General features: G+C 33.6%; 1 protein-coding gene across 3 annotated transcripts in view; it reads right to left on the bottom strand.

Annotated features, from left to right (window-relative positions):
* Window positions 1-21761, bottom strand: part of HOMER1 (homer scaffold protein 1) — a 154762-nt gene that overhangs the window by 60091 nt on the left and 72910 nt on the right. For all 3 annotated transcript variants that reach the window (XM_079143585.1, XM_079143586.1, XM_079143584.1), the window contains one exon: window positions 17765-17904. In XM_079143585.1, coding sequence (XP_078999711.1) covers window positions 17765-17904 — 140 coding nt within the window. The remainder of the gene's footprint in view (window positions 1-17764; window positions 17905-21761) is intronic.

Raw genomic sequence — 21761 nt, 5'->3', positions numbered from 1 at the left:
TTTCTGACCATATGTGATAATGACAGAACAGTTTATCTATACTTTTTAAAAGAATCTGAAAAGGTCAGACTACCATAAAGTAGCAGTGTTTAGAATCAGATAACACCCCATGATATGATTCTTCACATACTTCAATAATTGGTTAATATTCACTTTCCATATCTGTATAGATATTTTGTAGAGTCCAAGAGGCCCTAGGTATTCTCTTAAGAGTATCTTTGTAAGTGAAGTATACCCTAAGGTGATCCAATTACAATAAAATCATTAAGTCATGGGATCAAATATACTTTCTAAAGACATATTTGCTAACAAGCAGTTCCATTAACCTCATGTTATACATGTCAAAGCAGCTAAAAAAGAAATCATTCTCCCAAACTGTGTCTAAAGAAGTTGGGCATGATGGTATATGTCTGAGTAGGCTTTAGCCTACTCAGGAGGCTAATGCAGAAGGATCACTTGAGCCCATGAGTTCAAGATAAGCCTGGACAACATGGTGAGATATCCTCTCAAAAAAAGAGAAAAATCCTTAGTGGCAAAGAACTCAGCTAACATTTGTGAGGCCCTGGGTTCAATCCCCAGGGTCACAACTAAAAACAGAGAAACCCCCAAAACTATGTCCAAGGTTTCATTCTAAGTGTCAATAAGAATATTTATTGTTGAAAAATTAAACAAACAAAAAAATCCTTTTCTGTAACTCCAGCAAATGAGACTTAAATTTCTGGATTAATTTACTAGGTGACTTAATTTTCTACTTAAAAAATTACTTTCCTCTGCCTTTCTCAAAGGCACAGGCAGCCTTTGATTATAACATTCCCATATTATTTAAAGGTTAATACACAAGTATGTCAAGCACTATTAAACTACATGCATCCAGACATATGACCCCTCTGAGGGGTCTGATATGAACCCTCAGTGTTCTAGAGATAGAACACTGTTGACATAAAATAGATATTGATCACATAATTGATCATTTTAAAATCATCACCTCATATTTCTATAGTGCAATAAGAAAAAAGGTGAGTCTTTTCTGGACCAATAATTATACTAGAAACCCATTATTCGAAGTGAATAACTTTTAGAATATGTTTTTATTCATGTTTAATAAGAATATGCTTTATATTCATTGTAATCATGATATATTTTATTTAGAGTATTTTTAAAAGAAATATTTATGTTCTTTTTTTTTTTGGTGGTGCTGGGGATTGAACCCAGGGCCTTGTGCTTGCAAGGCAAGCTCTCTACCAGTGGAGCTACATCCCCAGCCCTATATTCTTTTTTTTCTTTAAAATGGCACATTTTCATTATGAACTTTCTTACAATAAAAAAAAAAAATCATGAAAAAAAAATCCACTACCTCTTTAATAAAACAGCAAGTAATCCAACTACTATGTGTGACTATTAAGTTCTACTAAAAAACAACAGAGTAAAAAAATCAGAAAGCAAACATACTCTATTCCTGAAAGATATGGAAAATAATATCCCCCAAGAAAAGAAAAATGACAGCCCCTGGGAGAAAAGGACAACAGTGGGATCTGGGAGGGGAGGAGGGGAAGGCAAACAATGAGTCCTGGGCTCTGGGCTTTCATCCCAGTATCAATGGGTTTCGAACTTACAGCTGTTTTCCTGAGTTAGATTTTTAACCTGCACAACTAGTTTCCTGCCTTCCTTGCTAGAATGTCCAAAGTTTCTAATGATTAAATCACACCAGACATTCTGCTATGACTTATTTTCATTAAGACTTATAAAACACAGACTCCTCCTGTAACCACTTGCCGTTTTCTCCTCTGAAAATCTGCCATTCCACCACTGCTTATTAAAGACAACTTGTTGATCTGAGGTCTGCTCCCATTTTCACTTATTTTTGCTTACGATTCCTACCCTCTGTGAGAGCTATATTACATATTTTGGAGAGACAAAAAGCTAGAAAGCTTAAAATTTTTAGACAGGAAAACTGAGACCCATTCTGACTGGAGTGAGATGAAATCTTAGAGTAGCTTTGATTTGCATTTCTCTAATTACTAGAGATGATGAACATTTTTTCATACGTTTGTTGATAGACTGTATTTCTTCTTCTGTGAAGTGTCTGTTCAGTTCCTTAGCCCATTTATTTATGACTATTTGAGGTTTTTTTTTCAGTGTTAAGTTTTTTGAGTTCTTTATAAATCCTGAGATTAGGAATCTATCTAAGGAGCGTGTGGTAAAGATTTATCCCATTCTGTAGGCTCGCTCTTCACATTGTTGATTGTTTCCTTTGCTGAGAAGAAGTTTTTAAATTTGAATCCTAAGATTTCATTTCACTCCAATCAGAATGGCAATTATAAAGAATACACAAGCAATAACAACTATTGGCAAGGATATAGGGGAAAAGGTACACTCATATATTGCTGGTGGGACTCTAAATTGGTGCAACCACTTTGGAAAGCAGTATGGAGATTCCTAAGAAAACTGAACAGAACCACCATTTGACCCAGCTATCCCACTCCTCAGTTTATACCTGAAGGACTTAAAATCAGCATACTACAATGACGCAGTAACATCAGTGTTTGTAACAGTTCAATTCACAATAGCTACACTATGGAACCAACCTAGGTGTCCTTCGACAGATGAATGGTTAAAAAAAAAAGTAGTACATATACACAATGGAATATTACTCATCCTTAAAGAAGAATGAAATTACGGCATTTGCCAGAAAATGGATGGAGCTGGAGAATATCATGCTAAGAGAAATAAGCCAAACCCCCAAAACCAAAGGACGTATGTTTTCTCTGATAAGTGGACGCTGATACATAATGGCGGTGGGGGGGTGTAGGGAAGAATGAAGGAACTTTGGATAGTGCAGAGGGGAGTGATGGGAGGGAAGAGGAGGGAGTGTGAGGATGGGAAGGACGGTGGAATGAGAGGGACATTATGACCCTGTATACATATATGATTACACTACAGGTGTGACTCTGTACCATGTACAGTCAGAGGAAGAAGCTGTGCTCCATTTGTGTACAATGTGTCAAAATGCATTCTACTGTCATGTATAACTAATTAGAACAAATTAAAACTGAGACTCAGCAATAAGCTCTTAAAAAACTGGCATTTCTATAAGAATTCTTTCTCTCAGGCTGGGGAATGACTCAGTGGCAGAGGGCTTGCCTAGCACCTGTGAGACACTTGGTTAGGTCCTCAGCACAACATAACAGATCAAATAAAGGCGTTCTGTCCACCTACAACTACATAAAAATATTTACAAAAAAAGGAATTCTTCCTCTCAATGTATTTTTGTATTTTAAAATAACCAATCAATTGCCTTTTCAGAAGTAAGCATTAAGCAAGCACATTGCTATCTTTTGTCAATGCATAAAATTCTAAACCATACTATAGGGGTATGAAAGAGGAAATACTAACCTACAGGTATAAATATTAATGGTACAATGCTAAAAAACTAGGCATACAGGGGAACTTGCTCACTCGCATAGAGAGTATCTATGAAAAATGCATAGCTAACATCACACTTAACTGTGAAAGTCTGTTTTCCACGTGAGATCAAAAACAAAATAAGAATGTCTACTCTTGACACTTCTACTCAACATTGTACTAGAGGTTCCAACCAGGGCAATTCAGCAAGAAAATGCAAAAAAAAACCCAGATTGGAAAGGAAAAAAGTAAAAACATATCTATTTACCAATGCCTTAATTTTTTGTATACAGAAGATCCTAATAAACCAATTTCAGAAATATTAAAACTAGTAAATGAGTTCACCAAGTTTACAGGATGTAAAATCATTACACAAAAATCAACTGGGCTGGGGCTGTAGCTCAGTGGTAGAATGCCTGCCTTGCATGTGAGGCACTGGGTTCAATTCTCCACAACACACAAAAATAAACAAATCAATAAAGATATTGTGTCCATCTACAACTAATAAAATTAACTGTACTTCTAAACACTAAACATGTATTATTAAAATTGGAATTATACTTTTAATCAAAAAAACAAAATGCAAATACATTTAACAAAAGAAGAGTAAATGCATACTCTAAAAACTAAATAGCATGGTTGAAAATAATTCAAAAAGCTCTAAGTAAATCCCATGTTCATGGATTGTAAGAGTCTATATTATGATGGCCATATGTTCCTAACTAATCTGCACTCTTGTGAGAGGTATTCAACGTTATAGTGGAAGTTCCAATCAGGGTGATTGGACAATAAAATGCAGTAAGAAGCATCCAGATTGGAAATTAAGTCATTTTCGTATGACTTAATTTTGTGTATAGAAAATCCTAAAGAATCTACTTTAAAAGCTATTAAATTAATAAACAAGTTCAGCAAGTTTAATAGTTTAAATAAACAATCCTTATTAAAATCTCAAATGGTGTCTTTGTGGAAATTCATCTGAAATTTCTATAGACTAAAATTTGCATGGAAATTTTAAGAACCCAGGGGGTCAAAATAATCTTGAAATGGAAGAACAAAGTTGGATGAATCACACTTCCCAATTTCAAAACTTACTACAAAGCTATAATTAAAACAGTGCAGTACTGGCATAAGTATATATATCAGATCAATTGGATAGAAAGGAGAGTCCTGAAATAAACCCTCATATTTGTAGTCAACTTTGTTTTGTCTGTTTGTTTCCTTATGCATGCTAGGCAAGCACTTTACTACTGACCTATAACCCCAGTTCTTTTTATTTTTGAGCAAGGGATCAACCCGGGCTTGCCCTGAACTTGGGATATTCCTGCCTTGGTTTCCAGAGTAGCTAGATTACAAGTGTGAGTCACAGAGCCCAACCAATGGTCAACTGATTTTTGGTGAGGATGCCAAGATACTTTAATGGATAAAGAACGTTTTTCCCCCCAACAAATAGTGCTGGAACAATAGATGATCACATGTAAAAGAATAAAGTGGGCCTCTGTCTCATATGACATACAAAAACGTATTATAATGGATCAAAGATCTAAGTGTAAGAGCTAAAATTCAGAAGAAAACACGCAAAAAGCTTGTGACTTTGGATTAGGCAAGGATTTTTTAATGTGATACAAAGAAAAAGCAACAAAAGAAAAAAATAAATTGGAATAAAATTCTTAAAATTTGGTATTATGAAACATAGCATCAGAAAAGTAAAGAGACACCTAGTAAAGAGAATTAGAATATTTACAAACCATTTACCAGGTAAGAAGTTAATATCTAGGAAACATAAAGGACTACAACTGAGCAACAGAGAAAAAAAAAAAAAAAAAAATCAACCCAATTGTAAATGGGCAAGGATCTGAACAGCCATTTCTCCAAAGAAGATATATAAGTGGCCAATAAACACGTGAAAAAATGCTCAATATCAATTAGCTATCAGGAAAATAAAAAACAAAACCACACTGAGATACCACTTCACTCACTAGGATAAAACACAGAGGGTTGGAGTTATATCTCAGTTGTAGAGCGCTTGCTTAGCATGTGCAAGGCTCTGGGGATTGAACTCCTAGCACCACAAAAAATAAAATGACAGTAAGAATTGTTGGTGCTGAGATTGATTCCCAAGTATTTTATTTTTTTCGAGGCTATTGTGAATGGGGTAGTTTTCCTGATTATTCTTTCCAAAGATTCATCACTTATGTATAAAAATGCATTAGATTTATGTGCATTGATCTTATATCCCGCTACTTTACTGAATTCACTTATGAGTTCTAAAAGTTTTCTGGTGGAATTTCCTGGTTCCTCTAAGTATATAATCATATCATCAGCAAATAGGGATAGTTTGAGTTCTTCTTTTCCTATTTGTATCCCTTTAATTTCTTTGGTCTGTCTAATTGCTCTGGCTAGAGTTTCAAGGACGATATTGAATAGAAGTGGTGAAAGAGGGCATCCCTGCCTTGTTCCAGTTTTTAGGGGGAATGCTTTCAGTTTTTCACCATTTAGAATGATATTAGCCATTGGCTTAGCATAAATGGCCTTTACAATGTTAAGGAATGTTCCCACTATCCCTATTTTTTCTAGTGTTTTGAGCATGAAGGGGTGCTGTATTTTATCAAATGCTTTTTCTGCATCTATTGAAATAATCATGTGATTCTAGACTTTAAGTCTATTGATATGGTGAATGACATTTATTGATTTCCTGATGTTGAACCAACCTTGCATCCCTGGGATGAAACTCACTTGATCATGGTGCACTATCTTTTTAATATTATTTTTGCATGCGATTTGCTAAAATTTTGTTGAGAATTTTTGCGTCGATGTTCATTAAGGATATTGGTCTGAAATTTTCTTTCCTCGATGTGTCTCTGTCTGGTTTAGGTATCAGTGTGATATTGGCTTCATAGAATGAGTTTGGGAAGGTTCCCTCCTCTTCTATTTTATGGAATACTTTGAGAAGTATTGGAATGAGCTCTTCTTTAAAGGTTTTGTAGAACTTGGCTGAGAACCCATCTGGTCCCGGACTTTTCTTTGTTGGTAGGCTTTTGATGACCTCTTCTATTTCATTACTTGACATTGGTCTATTTAAATTGTGTATGTCCTCCTCGTTCAGTTTAGGCAATTCATATGTCTCTAGAAACCTGTTGATGTCTTCAAAATTTTCTATTTTGTTGGAGTATAGATTTTCAAAATAGCTTCTAATTATGTTTTGTATTTCAATCGTGTCTGTTGTGATATTTCCTTGTTCATTCCGAATTTTAGTGATTTGGGTTTTCTCTCGTCTTCTCTTTGTTAGTGTGGCTAAAGGTTTATCAATTTTGTTTATTTTTTCAAAGAACCAACTATTTATTTTGTCAATTTTTTTGTATTGTTTCTTTTGTTTCAATTTTGTTGATTTCAGCTCTGAGTTTAACTATTTCCTGTCTTCTACTACTTTTGGTGCTGGTCTGTTCTTCTTTTTCTAGGGCTTTGAGCTGTAGTGTCAGGTCGTTTATTTGTTGAGTTTTACTTCTTTTATTAAATGCGCTCCATGAAATACATTTCCCTTTAAGTACTGCTTTCATAGTGTCCCAGAGATTTTGATATGATGTTTCTTTGTTCTCATTTACCTCTAAGAATTTTTTAATTTCCTTCCTAATATCTTCTGTTATCCATTCATCATATAGTAGCATATTGTTTAATCTCCAGGTGTTGGAATAGTTTCTGTTTTTTACTCTTTCATTTATTTCTAACTTCAATCCATTATGATCTGATAGAATACAAGGTGGTGTCTCTATCTTCTTGTATTTGCTAACATTAGCTTTGTGGCATAACATATGGTCTATTTTAGAGAAGGATCCATGTGCTGCTGAGAAAAAGGGTATTCGCTCTTGGTTGGATGGTATATTCTATAAATGTCTGTTAAGTCTAAATTATTGATTGTGTTATTGAGATCTATGGTTTCTTCGTTCAATTTTTGTTTGGAAGATCTGTCCAGTGGTGAGAGAGGTGTGTTAAAATCACCTAGTATTATTGTGTTATGGTCTATTTGGTTTCCAAAATTGAGAAGGATTTGTTTGACAAAAGAGATGAAAGACCTCTACAATGAGAACTACAGTACACTAAAGAAAGAAATTAAAGAAAACCTTAGAAGATGGAAAGATCTCCCATGTTCTTGGATAGGAAGAATTAATATTGTCAAAATGGCCATACTACCTAAAGTACTATATGGATTCAATGCAATTCCAATTAAAATCCCAATGACGTACCTTACAGAAATAGAGCAAGCAATTATGAAATTCATCTGGAAGAATAAGAAACCCAGAATAGCTAAAGCAATCCTGAGCAGGAAGAGTGAAACAGGGGGTATTGCAATACCAGATCTTCAACTCTACTACAAAGCAATAGTAACAAAAATGGCATGGTATTGGTACCAAAATAGAAAGGTAGATCAATGGTACAGAATAGAGGACACGGACACAAACCCAAATAAATACAATTTTCTCATACTAGACAAAGGGGCCAAAATTATGCAATGGAGAAAAGATAGCCTCTTCAACAAATGGTGCTGGGAAAACTGGAAATCCATATGCAACAGAATGAAACTAAACCCATATCTCTCACCATGCACGAAACTAAACTCAAAATGGATTAAGGACCTCAGAATCGGACCAGAGACCCTGCATCTTACAGAAGAAAAAGTAGGTCCAGAACTTCAACATGTCGGCTTAGGATCAGACTTCCTCAACAGGACTCCCATAGCGCAAGAAATAAAAGCAAGAATCAATAACTGGGATAGATTCAAACTAAAAAGCTTCCTCTCAGCAAAGGAAACTATCAGCAATGCGAAGAAAGAGCCTACAGAGTGGGAGAAAATCTTTGCCAATCATACTTCAGATAGAGCACTAATCTCCAGAATCTATAAAGAACTCAAAAAACTCTACACCAAGAAAGCAAATAATCCAGTCGACAAATGGGCTAAGGAAATGAATAGACACTTCACAGAAGAAGATCTACAAGCAATCAACAATCATATGGAAAAATGTTCAACATCTCTAGTAATAAGAGAAATGCAAATCAAAACCACCCTAAGATTCCATCTCACCCCAATTAGAATGGCGATTATCAAGAATACAAGCAACAACAGGTGTTGGTGAGGATGTGGGAGAAAGGTACACTCATACATTGCTGGTGGGGCTGCAAATTAGTGCAGCCACTCTGGAAAGCAGTGTGGAGATTCCTTAGAAAACTTGGAATGGACCTACCATTGACCCAGTTATCCCAACCTCAGCCTATACCCAAAGGACTTAAAATCAGCGTAATACAGAGATACAGCCACATCAATGTTCATAGCTGCTCAATTCACAATAGCCAGACTGTGGAACCAACCTAGACAACCTAGATGCCCTTCAAGTGATGAATGGATAAAGAAACTGTGATATATATATATATATATATATATATATATATATATATATATATACACACACACAATGGAATATTACTCAGCCATAAAGAATAATAAAATTATGGCATTTGCAGGCAAATGGATGAAATTGGAGACCATCATGCTAAGTGAGATAAGCCAATCTCAAAAAACTAAAGGACGAATGATCTCGCTGATAAGTAGATGATGACACATAAGGGGGAGGGGTGGGAGGAGTTAGTGTTAGGGTTAGGGTTAGGGTTAGGGAGGGGGGCACGAATGGAGGAAGAAAGGACTGTTTAGAGGGAAAAGAAGGGTGGGAGGGGTGGGGGGAAGGGAAAAAATAATAGAATGAATCAAACAACATTACCATATGTAAATTTACGATTATACAAATGGTATGCCTTTAACCTATGTACAAACAGACAAACAACATGTATCCCATTTGTTTACAATAAAAAAAAAATCCACTCCTCCATAAAAGCAGAAAGAATACTTAAAAAAAAAAAAAAAACCCTGTGGTATATATATACAATGGAATATTACTCAGCCATAAAGAATGATAAAATTATGGCATTTGCAGGCAAATGGATGAAATTGGAGAATATCATGCTAAGTGAGATAAGCCAATCTCAAAAAACGAAAGGACGAATGATATCGCTAATAAGTGGTTGAGGACATATAAAGTGGGGAGGGAGGGGTTAGTGTTAGGGTTAGAGTTAGGGTTAGGGAGGGGGGGCAAGAATGGAGGAAGGAAGGACTGTAATAGAGGGAAAAGAGGGGTGGGAGGGGTGAGGGGAAGGGAAAAAATAACAGAATGAATCAAACAACAATACCCTATGTAAATTTATGATTACACAAATGGTATGCCTTTATGCCATATACAAACAGAGAAACAACATGTATCCCATTTGTTTACAATAAAAAAATTTAAAAAAAAAAAGAATTGTTGGTGCTGTGTGGAGAAACTGGAACCCCTATTGCTGACAGAAATGTAAAATGGTACAGTTGCTTTGAAAAACACTGATAGTTCCTCTAAAGGGTAAAGACAGAATTACCCTATGACCCAGGGATTTCACTCCTTAGTAGCTATATCCAAGAGAAGTGAAAACACATCCAAATAAAAACTCAAATACTAATGTTCCTGGCAGTATTATTCATAATAACATAACTTTCAAAAAGTAGAAACAATCAAAATGTGTATCACTTGATAAATGGATTTTAGAAAACCAAGGTATAGCCATATATTCAGAATATTGTTCATCAATAAAAGAATATGAAGTATTGGTAATATTATACTTTATGGATGAATTTTTAAAATACACATTTTGGGGGGGTGGTGGTGGGGATCAAATTCAGAACTTCATGCGTGATACGCAAGCACTTTATCATTGAGCTACATCCTCAGTGCAGCTACATGATTTCAATTATATGAATAGTTCAGAACAGACAAATCTGTTATGGAGACAAAGTTATTAGCAGTTGTTTATGGTTGGAGGAGAGGAGAGTTTGTGCAACTCTGTGAATATATTAAAATTCCTGAATTGTACATTTTAGATATGCAGATTGTTCAGTACATAAATTTTATCTCCATAAAGCTGCTATTTAAAATAATAAAGGGAATATTAATAGCTAAGTGGATCCTGCTAGAATTAGGATATTCAGCTAATTATTCTTCAAATTGATATTGTTAGCTCTGTCCAATATGATACATATTTTTGATGCTAACAAACAAGTTCCACCAATTTATTTGCCACTTTCTCTCAGTTAACTGAATAAAGCATATGCATTTATTTGTGCAATAAATTTTTTCATGATCTGTAAAGCATCTAAAATGGCTAGAAACTATAAGAAATGGAAGCCAATGAGGCTTAACTGAGAATCCAGTTGGGGAGTTTAACAAGTAATGTTAAACACACTGAATGATGATAAAAATCAGCAAACTAAGTATCTGAAAAATGTAAGTATATGAAAATGATACAGAAAACAAACTTATTTGGAGTTTAGTAGAGGGAAAACTGCCTCAACCAGGATAGATTCTAATGATTAATATTTCTGGAGGTATCTCTGGTATAACCTAACCATTAGCAAATAATCTAAAATTTTCTTCTCTGAATTTGCTTCTGCTTCTGTAAAATGAAGTGGCTTAAATATGTAATAGTCAAAGTTTCTTCTGTCTCCAAAGTTCTAATATCAACTTTCAGGTTTCAATTTAGAACAGTTGTAAAAATTAACAATTTGGTTACACTAACCTGTAAACAAAGAATGGCAAATAAGAAATACAAATAAAAACCAAAACACACAATAATTTCAACTGTAGCCATGTCTGCATTTTACACGTTCTGTAAGGAAAGCAGTCACTGCAGGATGACTACTTCGATATACTTCAGTGAATTGTCCCATAGGAAAAGTGAGTCTAATGTATTATCCCCATGAGGCAAGATTTGGCCCCAATCTTTACAAAGATTTCTTTTGAAGATCTAACCTAGAAGCCAGAGGTGTCATCTAGTCTTCATTTCCCTGGCTTCATTCTTTAGATGAAGCCTACTCCATTATCACATAGAACTCACCATTCTTTGCTGCCATATATACCACAAATTTCACGTTTGTGGCATGCCTGACCTCTGTCTAGGTTCACACCTTGATCTTGGCCCTTACTACTCTGCTAAGAGGAAAGACAGAAAGGCAAATTCAAAGGAAAAGCATTTTTCCTCATGCCCTAGATCAGAACTATCCTCATCACACCTCTCCCTTCCAGTGGAATCCAGCACTGTGGTCTACTAAGAAGGAAATCCTAAAAAACTCTTCACAGGGGGATAAATCATAACCATTCTAGAATCAATCTGATCCATAGCAAATGACTACACCTCCTAACTCCAGCTTAAAATGAGCAGTTGACAATTGCTAGGGATGGATTAATGGAACATTCTTTTCCATTAATAATAATTGTAAAGCAGAGGGAGAGAAGGGGAAGAAATTAATTCCCATTGGAGGTAGCTTAGCAATGTCTTTATTGTACATGAATAATAATCATTTTCTTCCTGTGAATAACCTATTTCAAATGATAATGCCTAACAAAATGTCTCAGCAAATTTTAAAGTTTCCCTTAAAATATATAGTGCTTAACTGTCAAGCCACATCTCTATCCCTTTTTTATATTTTATTAGAGACAGGGTCTCACTGAGTTGCTCAGGGCCTCACTAAGTTGCTGAGGCTGGCTTTGAACTTGAGATCCTCCTGCCTCAGCCTCCCAAGGTGTGCGCCATTGCGCCCAGCCTCCTTACAGTCTTTAAAAAAGGTTAGTTTTTTTTTTTTTTTTTAAAGGTTAGTTTTTTAAAACTTCAAAACAGAAAACAGAAATGTGTGTGTGTGTGTGTATACACACACACATATATATTCAAAAAACTAATAAACTGTTAACTATTTTTATTGCATCTTATTTTAAAATATACAAATTGCTTCATTTCAAGGGAATGTATAACAGCATATGTATTACCAAATTACTATAGCACATCCTACAAAATTCCATCCATTCAAAATTATAGTGAAGAAAATACTGAGCCTTCATATTAATTTTATTTTGAAAAACCTAATATAATTTTTTAGGTTTGATGGTGGAGCAATAATGATATTTAAGTCAATTATGACTACGGAACATCCTACAACTTTAGTTTTTTACCTGTAATTATATCAATGATAAAGTCACTTTTTGTGAAATCAAGTCCCAGCTTTATATACAAAGTTTTACCAAAACAAAAGTTATCCACAGAAAATATATTTTACTTTAGTTCATAATTGTAATCTAAGTTTTGTTTTCTTTCCATAAAGAGGGAGACGGATACCACAGTGTGATGATTATAGTAATTCAGAGTTCTTCACCTTCATTTACTTTTCTTGTTTGCATCATCTTCAAGTAAGTACAAACTGTATTTAATTTAAGATAATGCACATTATTGTACATTTGATTTTGTTTTTGTTTCTGTTTGGTTTTGGTACCAGGGATTGAACCCAGGGGGGCTCAACCATTAACCAAATCCCCAGCCCATTTTTTATTTTATTTTGAGACAAGGTCTCACTAAGATGCTGAGGCTGACTTTGAACTTGTGATCCTCCTGACTTAGCCTCCCCAGCTGCTGGGATTACAGGCATGTACCACCCACCATGCCTGACTTCATTTTGTTAAATACAATATTTTCAATTTATTTTAGTGAGTATGTTTTGTATTTTAGTTTAAATGGCATGTAACATTTTCAGTGAAGTTTAGTTTCTGAAATGATAAAACATCCCTAAGTTACAGTTTTAAAGTAGTAACTTTCTGAAACTTTAATAACAAATATAAATGGAATGAACCCACCCAGATGTCAAAACCTTTGGTAAAATTATAGTTACACTGATTTAAAGTCAATATACTACAAAGTAACATTTCTGCATATATCCTTTAATGAGTATCTGCTGGAAACAAACACATAAAATAGCAGAAAAATTTCTAACAGAAGATACACGTAGTACCTCCAAAATGCATAGTCTAACAGCACCATGAGAAAACATCTAAACATCAGAAGAACCTAAATTAGTGCATAAAAGAGCCTATTTTCCATTATGATTATAAACTGTTATCAAAATTTACAAAAATAACTTCACAAACTGCTTATATTTGTCTGTTGTGAACTCTCAAAAATAGGAGAGCAGTTGTTTATCAATATAGTACTGACTATCTAAGGACCATAAAATTACAATGAACAAAATAAAAACTTGAGTTTTCATTATTACATTTCAGTGTTAGATTCCAAAAGCATTGGAATACTATAAACTTAACTCCATCAAAGAGAATTTTAGACAGCTTTAAATCTTTTTAAAATACCTATTATTTATTATTTGTAAGAAAAAACAAATAAGTTCTAGAGTTCCACACAGTTGACACTATGAAGCAAACAATAATCCCTGGAACAAGAAAGTTAAACCTTCCTCAGCACCTTAGTCTACTGGAATATAGCTACTTTATAGCTAGCTAATCTAAGACTATGGTCTCAAGAATGAGCTGAAGACTTCAGTGGGTCACTATATATTTATCAATCTCAAAAGGACATTATCATTTAGGTTAAAAGTTAATTCTTAAAAAAAGAAATAGCAATTTAGATGAAATTTAATAACATTTCCCTAAAGAAATTAGTAAGTGCTTTATCCTTGTGATTTACCTATTTTACATATTCCTAAACTTTGAAAAACATTTAGAGAAGTACATTCAAAAAAATTCATTGAAACTTATTTGATGAAGGTATTTTTTCATAGTTTATGACACAAACATAAAATAATACCATAGCACTTGATTAAGGAGTATTGAGTAGCTCATCACATTTAAAATTTAGTTCAGTAGCAGTTAAAAATCAAAGAAAGTGGGGCTAGAAATATATCTCAGTGGTAGAATGCCTGCCTAGCATGCCTGAGGCCCTGGGTTCAATCCCCAGGAGAAAACCACACACACACACACACACACACACACACACACACAGAGAATCGAAGAAAGTAGTGAACGATTCGAGGTAACCTATAATGCCACTGAATAAGATAAACACAAAAAGTTGTAATACTTTAGTACATAAGTGTTTAAAAGTTCAAAACTAATTTTAAAAACTATGTACATGAAATTATATGTGTGGAAATTGCTTTAAGAAAGATACAGTTATAGAGGAATAGATGGAGGCAGAGATGAAATGAGACTGGAACATGACTGTTAAGGCTGGGTGATGTGTTCATGAGAGTTCACTATTCTGTCTCATATGGTTAAAATTTTTATAATAAAGTTATAATGAAAATTAACAGTAAAAAATCCTATTTATCTTTCTGAAGCTATGTAGTAAATAAATAGAGCTTACAAAGAGTAAAGAACAAAAATAACCAAATTACCAAAAATTTTAGGGCTAAATGAAAATCAAGGTCTTCTTTTGGCATGTTAATTAATTCATTACTGAGATTTAGGAATAAAATTTGAATTTTAAGAAGAGCACAAGTACCTACTATTTCAGACATTAGTCCACTTGACAGACTACATCACTGTTCCATATGTTCCTATGTCCATTTTTTTAAAAAACATAGGCATTCTAGTTATTTAGCTCCTTTTATTATTTATTTTTTTAATTAAAAATCATAAATTTACATAGGGCAATATTGTTTGATTCATTCTGTTATTTTTTTCCCTTCCCCCCCACCCCACCCACCCCTCTTTTCCCTCTACACAGTCCTTCCTTCCTCCATTCTTACCACCCTTATTTAGCTCCTTATTCTGCAGCAAAATGGTATCAACCTGAAGAGAAATATTGGCAAAACCCTTTTTGATATTATTTTTTAAAACAAGTACTGAGGGGCTGTGGAGATAGCTCAGTTGGTAGAGTGCTTGCCAAGCAAGCAGAAGGCCCTGGGTTCAATCCCAGCACCAAAAAAAAAAAAAAAAAAAAGTACTGAGGAAGGAATGAAAAATAGTGTAAGCCTTAAAAACATAAGATTTTAATTTTCTTATTTTGCCATGGGGAGGAAAAAAAGAATATCCAATTTGGGAGTTTCAGATTAGAATAAAAACTTTTTCTTATATTCTTTGTCTCTAAGTTCATGAAACACTTATTTCTTTGCTGGGTATTTGACTTTAATATACTATTTACTAACTGACAGCACATATTAGGATCAAAAGAGGTAAGCTGTCAACTCTAAGGTTTTCTTAAATGACCTATGTTATCTAGGACATTCACCTAAACACTGGGATTTAATCTTCTTGTAAGCCAAAGTCACATACTTTCAAACTTGGGACATTTTACACTGTAATCCAGCATACACATGTATATATGCATATTATTGAAATAATTTCTATTCTTTTTTTTTTGTGGTGCTGGGGATTGAACCCAGGGCCTTATACATGATAGGCAAGTGCTCTACCACTGAGCTACAACTCCAAGCCTTTTTTTTTTTTTTTTTTTTTTTGAAATAAGATCTAAGTTGCTGAGGTTGGTTTCAAACTTGCCATCTTGCTATCACAGCCTCCCCAGTAGCTGGGATTACAGGCATGAGTCATAGATCCCTGACCCAATTTTTACTCATAATGTTAGTTTTATCTCATATTTTCTCCTTGGTTTCATTTTCAGAATCCCATAAGTAATGCATTAAATTGATTTCAAACTACCAGTTTGGAAAATCCTGGATTGCATCATCTTTGAGGTCTCTTCTTTCTATCTCTGACAGTCTAGGATTCAATATATTAGCTGTAAAATGATCTACCTCAGGTGGAAATCTTGTTTTCAGTCAAGTAACTAGCTGAACATTGATTAATATAAAATCAAAACAAGTTCAGAAAATCAGTCTTCTAAAATTCTATAGTCAAGCATACTTAATAAGGAAAACATTTAAGATTATAATGCCTTTTCCATAATTAAAAGTTTAAATTGACCTGGTAAGCTTTATACTCAAAGGTCTGTCAAATATCTCCATGGCTAATCTATAAATCCCACTACCTAAAGAAGCTGTATCTTCAAGTCAAAGTGATTCCTATCAGACTCCCAAGAACAGTCAATTAGATAAAGACCAATTCCACATAAGTAATGCAAATACTAAGGACTAACAAAAAAAAATTTAGAAAATTTTAGGTATATAAGTTTTTTTAATTTCTAATGGTCACAGTATTTAATGCAGATGGCTCAATTTAAGTGTTAAAGAAATCAAGTATAGGGTTGGAGTTGTAGCTCAGTGATAGAGTGCTTGCCTAGCATGTGTGAGGCACTGGGTTTAATTCTCAGCACAACATATAAATAAATAAAATAAAGTTCTATTGATAACTAAAATAATATTTTTTAAAAAAGAAATCAAGTATAATTATGTTTAGTGCAGTTAAGTCTACTAAATGAATATGGTAAATATTTTTATTAAAGGAAGGAAACGTAAAAAACTAGTTTTTGTTAAGACTATATATGTATATATATGTTTTATATAAAATTATTAGCATTTTAAGCAACAAATGAGAATAGCCTCACAAATAGTTCTCCTCTACTCATTACTTAAAAAACTATCTCATTTTTCTTCTTCTTTATCCTGATCATGAGTTCTCTTAGTCTCTATTATGCTTAATCCTATGTCCCTAATATTTAACAAATTTCCATCAAAATTAAAATTCTTCTAAGAGTTTGAAACACCTCACTTCACAATTCTTAAATATGCCAAAGAATGAGATTTTTAAAGTAATGGAACCCCCCCCCAAAAAAAAATGTGCAATAAAAGAAAACTATTTCCTTACTTTTAACCAAAATTGAGTGAAAAACATTCAAGGAAGGATATAAATTAACTTTAAGACAGATTACTGAGAGATATTTGTCTTATATCTTCCATACTACAACATCATAGATTTCCTTATATTCTAAAAATACCACAGTATGAGCAATAATCAATGTAACTAGTTTGGAACACATTTAGGACAAACTGTCTTTTTTAGAGTACCAAATGCTTTTAAAATTCAGAAAGGCAAGAGAAGTCTTATCTCCTAATGGTGTCCAAAAATAAATCTACCATGCTATAAGTTTCTCTTCTTTCCTTCTTTGACATCATGTGATGATATCACCTCTAAGACTAAGGTAAAGCTTAATTTCAGAGTGGAAGACCTATTAAAAAAATACAATTTAATAGAAACCAGGCTAACAAAGAGGGCCCTTAAGAGGCTATGTTTTAAAAATAGAAGGAATTAACAGTATTTTGTTTCACTGAAAGACAACTTCTCTGTAATTAGCTCAATACTCCTTTTTCTACACAGATAAAGGAAATGTTTACTCTGGCCCATCTAGGCAACTATAAACAATAAATTAATAAAAGAAGTCTGACCTGGAATTTTTCACTGAAAGGTTGTTAAGTTTGAAGTAACTTTAGAGTTTCTAAAATCAAATAAGCTTCCATATTTACACATTTTACTTAATCATGATTGGTGAATTGAATCTGTACCTATGTGAAAATGGCAATGCATTCTGAGTTGGTTCGGCCCTTGGCTCTGAGTTCTGTGTCACATCAGGTGTTCTTTCATCATCTGTCCCATTGATACTTTCAGGAGTTAAAGGAGACTGAAGATCTCCGCCTGCTGATTCCTTAAGGAAAGGGATGGAGGAGGGAGGAAAAAAAAGGAGTTATACTTTTGTTCAAGTACACACATCATATTAAAGTTAAAACTGACTGTGCTGTATCCTTTTTATAAACCAAATTTCAACAGAAATTTCAAGTCTTAAAAGAAAGAATTTTTGAAGCAAAGCAACTCATAAGAAAACTCATTCAAACACAATACAATTTAGAAATGTAAACACAATTAGAAATGTAGTTTCAAAGAACTGAAAAACTTTTGATTTACTATAAGTAACTAGTCAGAAAAAATGTAAAAATTACTTCAGGAAAATAATGATACAAAAATGCAAGATGTGATTTTATTTTGGATAAAGAAGCAGGTAATAGGAGAGATTCAGAAAAAGAAGAGAACAGGAGTGGAGGAGGGCAAAGGGGAGAAAGAAATTTGCAACAAGTTTATAATTCTTTTATTTTCCCTATTTTTCAATTCCTACAGAGCTATTTAGAAAAGCTACCAGAAATACCTTTATAATGTATCATTACATAATGATGCTAACATATTTCAGCTTTTTAAATTGTACTCATAAAAGAATTATTGTTCTTCACGCAATTTGTCTCTTTTTTACTTTTAATCAAGATTTGTCTGTCAAAATAAATTCATCACTTTAGAAAATAAATTAAATTTATTATGAAGCTCAAACTGATACTCATGTCTGCTATCATCTAATTAACCCAAATTTGTTACCAGAAACCAAAAAGAGGAATCATTTGATAAACCTTTAAACAGGAGTGGGGTCTTGCACCAGACTGTTAAAGAATGGCTTGGGAGACATCTAATGATCCCTGGGCAATAAAACTTCACATATGAAATATTCATCTATGGTGAGGTAAAAGATGACAACCTAAATGTCCAATAGAATGGCTAGATATGGTCATAATCTGCCAACTAGAAAGAAATCAATAAAAATAAGATGGATATTAGCAATATAGGAAAATGCTTATAATCAGAAAAATGAGAATATAAAGCAGTACCTAGGTTATGATAACCCATATACTTAAAAATACATATGAACTGCTAAAAACATGCAAAAATTATTAATGTGATAAAATTTTCTTTTATGGGACTTCTGGTTTAATATTACTATGTGATTTTGTTTCACATAAAAATAAACTATAAATTAAAGAAGCTATCAAAGATCAAAAAGGACTTTTTCTTTTTTTGAGACAGGGTCTCACTATGTGGTCAGGCTGGTGTTGAACTCCTAGGTTCAGGTGATACTCCCTGTCCTGAGCCTCCTGAGTGCTGGGACTTCTGGTGAGCACCAACAGGCAATGCAAAAGGAAAGTTTCTGAATTTCATATTATCACTTAACCATTTTTCAATTATTAGTGGAATTTCTATTTAACCTTTAATGTTATTCTTTAGTAGATCTTTCTCCTAAATTCTTTTTGTTTCCATTAACTAATAACAAGAGAATAAAGTCTATAGTACAATATGACAACATTAAATTGTTTTAAAACAAAGTCAAATCATTTTAAGTAAATAATGAGAACGATATTCACAAAGTGACTTTACTTCTAGGTCAGTCATGGGCCATTTTAATTAGTCAGAGAAAGCTTAAGTAGCCAGTAAAAACCATGAAATTACCATCTTTGGTGTTAATAAATCAGGCCTACTTTTTTTTTCCCCCCAGACAGGCCAAAGCAAACTAAATCAAGGTTGGCTGTCTAATCTACTCAATAGTTAAGTTGGATGAGATTTTATTCAACAGAAATGATAATAGAAACAACCTTGTTAAACTGAAAAGGCATCACTAGGATGAGCAATTAAAGGATTTAGGAATTTTCTAGAAGCAATGGAGAAGAGTAGAGAGGACAAAGAGAGATTAGGATCAAAACAGAAAGAGGAGCAACCTTTTTACTTCCTTCTAGGGTAAATACTCCTGTTACTACAGGGATAAAATAAGCCAAATGGAATTGAAGCAGGGGTACTGGAAAGGCTATGAATGTTGATGCTGCTGATGTAGGAAGACCACTGTCAGAGGCAAATTAAAGTGAGAAGGAAGGGGAAGAAGAAAGGGATAGAGATCACAACAATTTCAACATGTCAATGCAGCAGACTTTTCTTCAGAGGACTTGAATATTAACTATTGTTAACTAAGGCATATTTAGTTATCCTAGATAATTATGAAAAACAAAAAGCCTACTAAAAGCATAGTTTTTTTTTAAGTTAATATGTGCCTATGAGAACAAGAAAAGGCTCAATAAAAGCATAAATGGAAAACAAAATCCCCTTTCTTTCCAATTATACAAAAGTAGTTTATGAATAATCAAAAGTGTTCTATAAAAACTTACAGACATTGTATATATGCTGAAAATAGCCCTGTGAAATGTTTTTTAATTTAATATATTCTAAATATCTAGTTCTTTTTCAATCTAAACTTTGTATTATTTTCTAAATATTTGACTTTGGTTATTCTTTTAAAAATACTCCTACAAATCAACATTTTATATCTTTAAATCAAAAGTTAAAATAAAAAACTTTGGGGGTATATGTATTAGAGTACAAAATTTTGAAGAAAAAAGGATGATTCTCTTTAGGAAGAAATTCTTAATATAGCTGACATTTCTACAGTAAATTATCAACTAACATCGTTGAGAGAGAGAGACACACACACACACATACCTGTGTCTGTGTGCATGTCTATACATAAATGTAAACCAATACTGATAACTGAAAAAAGCAAAAAAAAAAAAAAAAAAAAGTAAATGTAAACAAAAAGAGATCTAATGAGCCCCTCTATTGCCTTTATATCCTATTTTGAGAAATAAAACCACTCATTTCTCACTTTGCTTCTCATCCTTTCTGGGAAAATCTCCCCATACTTCCCACCAAAACAAATACTCTATAATCAGAAAAAGAAAAATGACAGCCAAAGTAAAGAAAAATTATTTTTAGAAATTAAAATCTGAGTGAATATTGAAAGCGAAGACTAATATGAAAATATCATTTAAAAAAAAAGTCCAAACACAGATGTAAGATTCAAGAAGTACTTGTTAAGAATTCTCTTTTCTTATCCATTTATGAAATGGCAAGAAAGAAAAAAATAAAAAACTAAAAATATTCATGTGAAAAAGAAATTAATGTGGCCAGCACTCTGGGACCAGCCTTCAAGGTGTTATGACCACCTACTCTGGGAGAATGTGGGTAAGGACAAGGGGTATCATTGTCCTTCCCCACTAGACAGACCCAGTACCACTACCACCTTCTATTTAATTCGAATAAAGCCCAAAATTAAAATTCCTGTTAAAGTTTTCTCCTTTTTGGCTTAAGTAAAATAGGTCTGGTTGGGCATGATACCACATACCTGTAATACCAGGAGGATCACAAGTTCGAGACCAGTCTGGGCAATTAGCAATTTAGTGTCTCAAAAAAACAAAAAAGAGGACTACAGATGTCACTAGTGGTAGAGCACTTACCTAGCATGTATAAGGCCTTAGAATTCCATCCCCAGTACCACTAAAAAAGTAAAACAGGGTCCTTTATCATTTAACAAACATTAACAGAAGAACCATTCCACTCTGGTCTTTTATATTTGAATGAAGATGAGAACCCCAGTCTTTCCTGATCAGAGGCTCTGACAGGAAAAATTGGAAGAGGAGCTAATAGTTTTGAGATCCCATGCCAGTAGAGATGGAGGCAAGAGACCAGAAGAGCAAACAGACACATAAAGGAAAATGGGGCCAAGATCTCAAGACAAGTATTCCCTAATCCTCTGTTGTAAATTACTCCCTATACTTAGTCACTATCCAGAGTCACAATCTTTTAAATCCCATTTTCTGATATTGACAGAAGTATTGCAGTATTGCGGAGGTGAGGATGTAT

The sequence above is a fragment of the Sciurus vulgaris genome (genome assembly GCF_902686455.1).
Source record: "Sciurus vulgaris genome assembly, chromosome: 6".
Taxonomy (NCBI): Eukaryota; Metazoa; Chordata; class Mammalia; order Rodentia; family Sciuridae; genus Sciurus; species Sciurus vulgaris.
The sequence above is the reverse complement of the archived record's forward strand: the minus strand, read 5'-3'. Positions and strand labels throughout refer to the sequence as shown.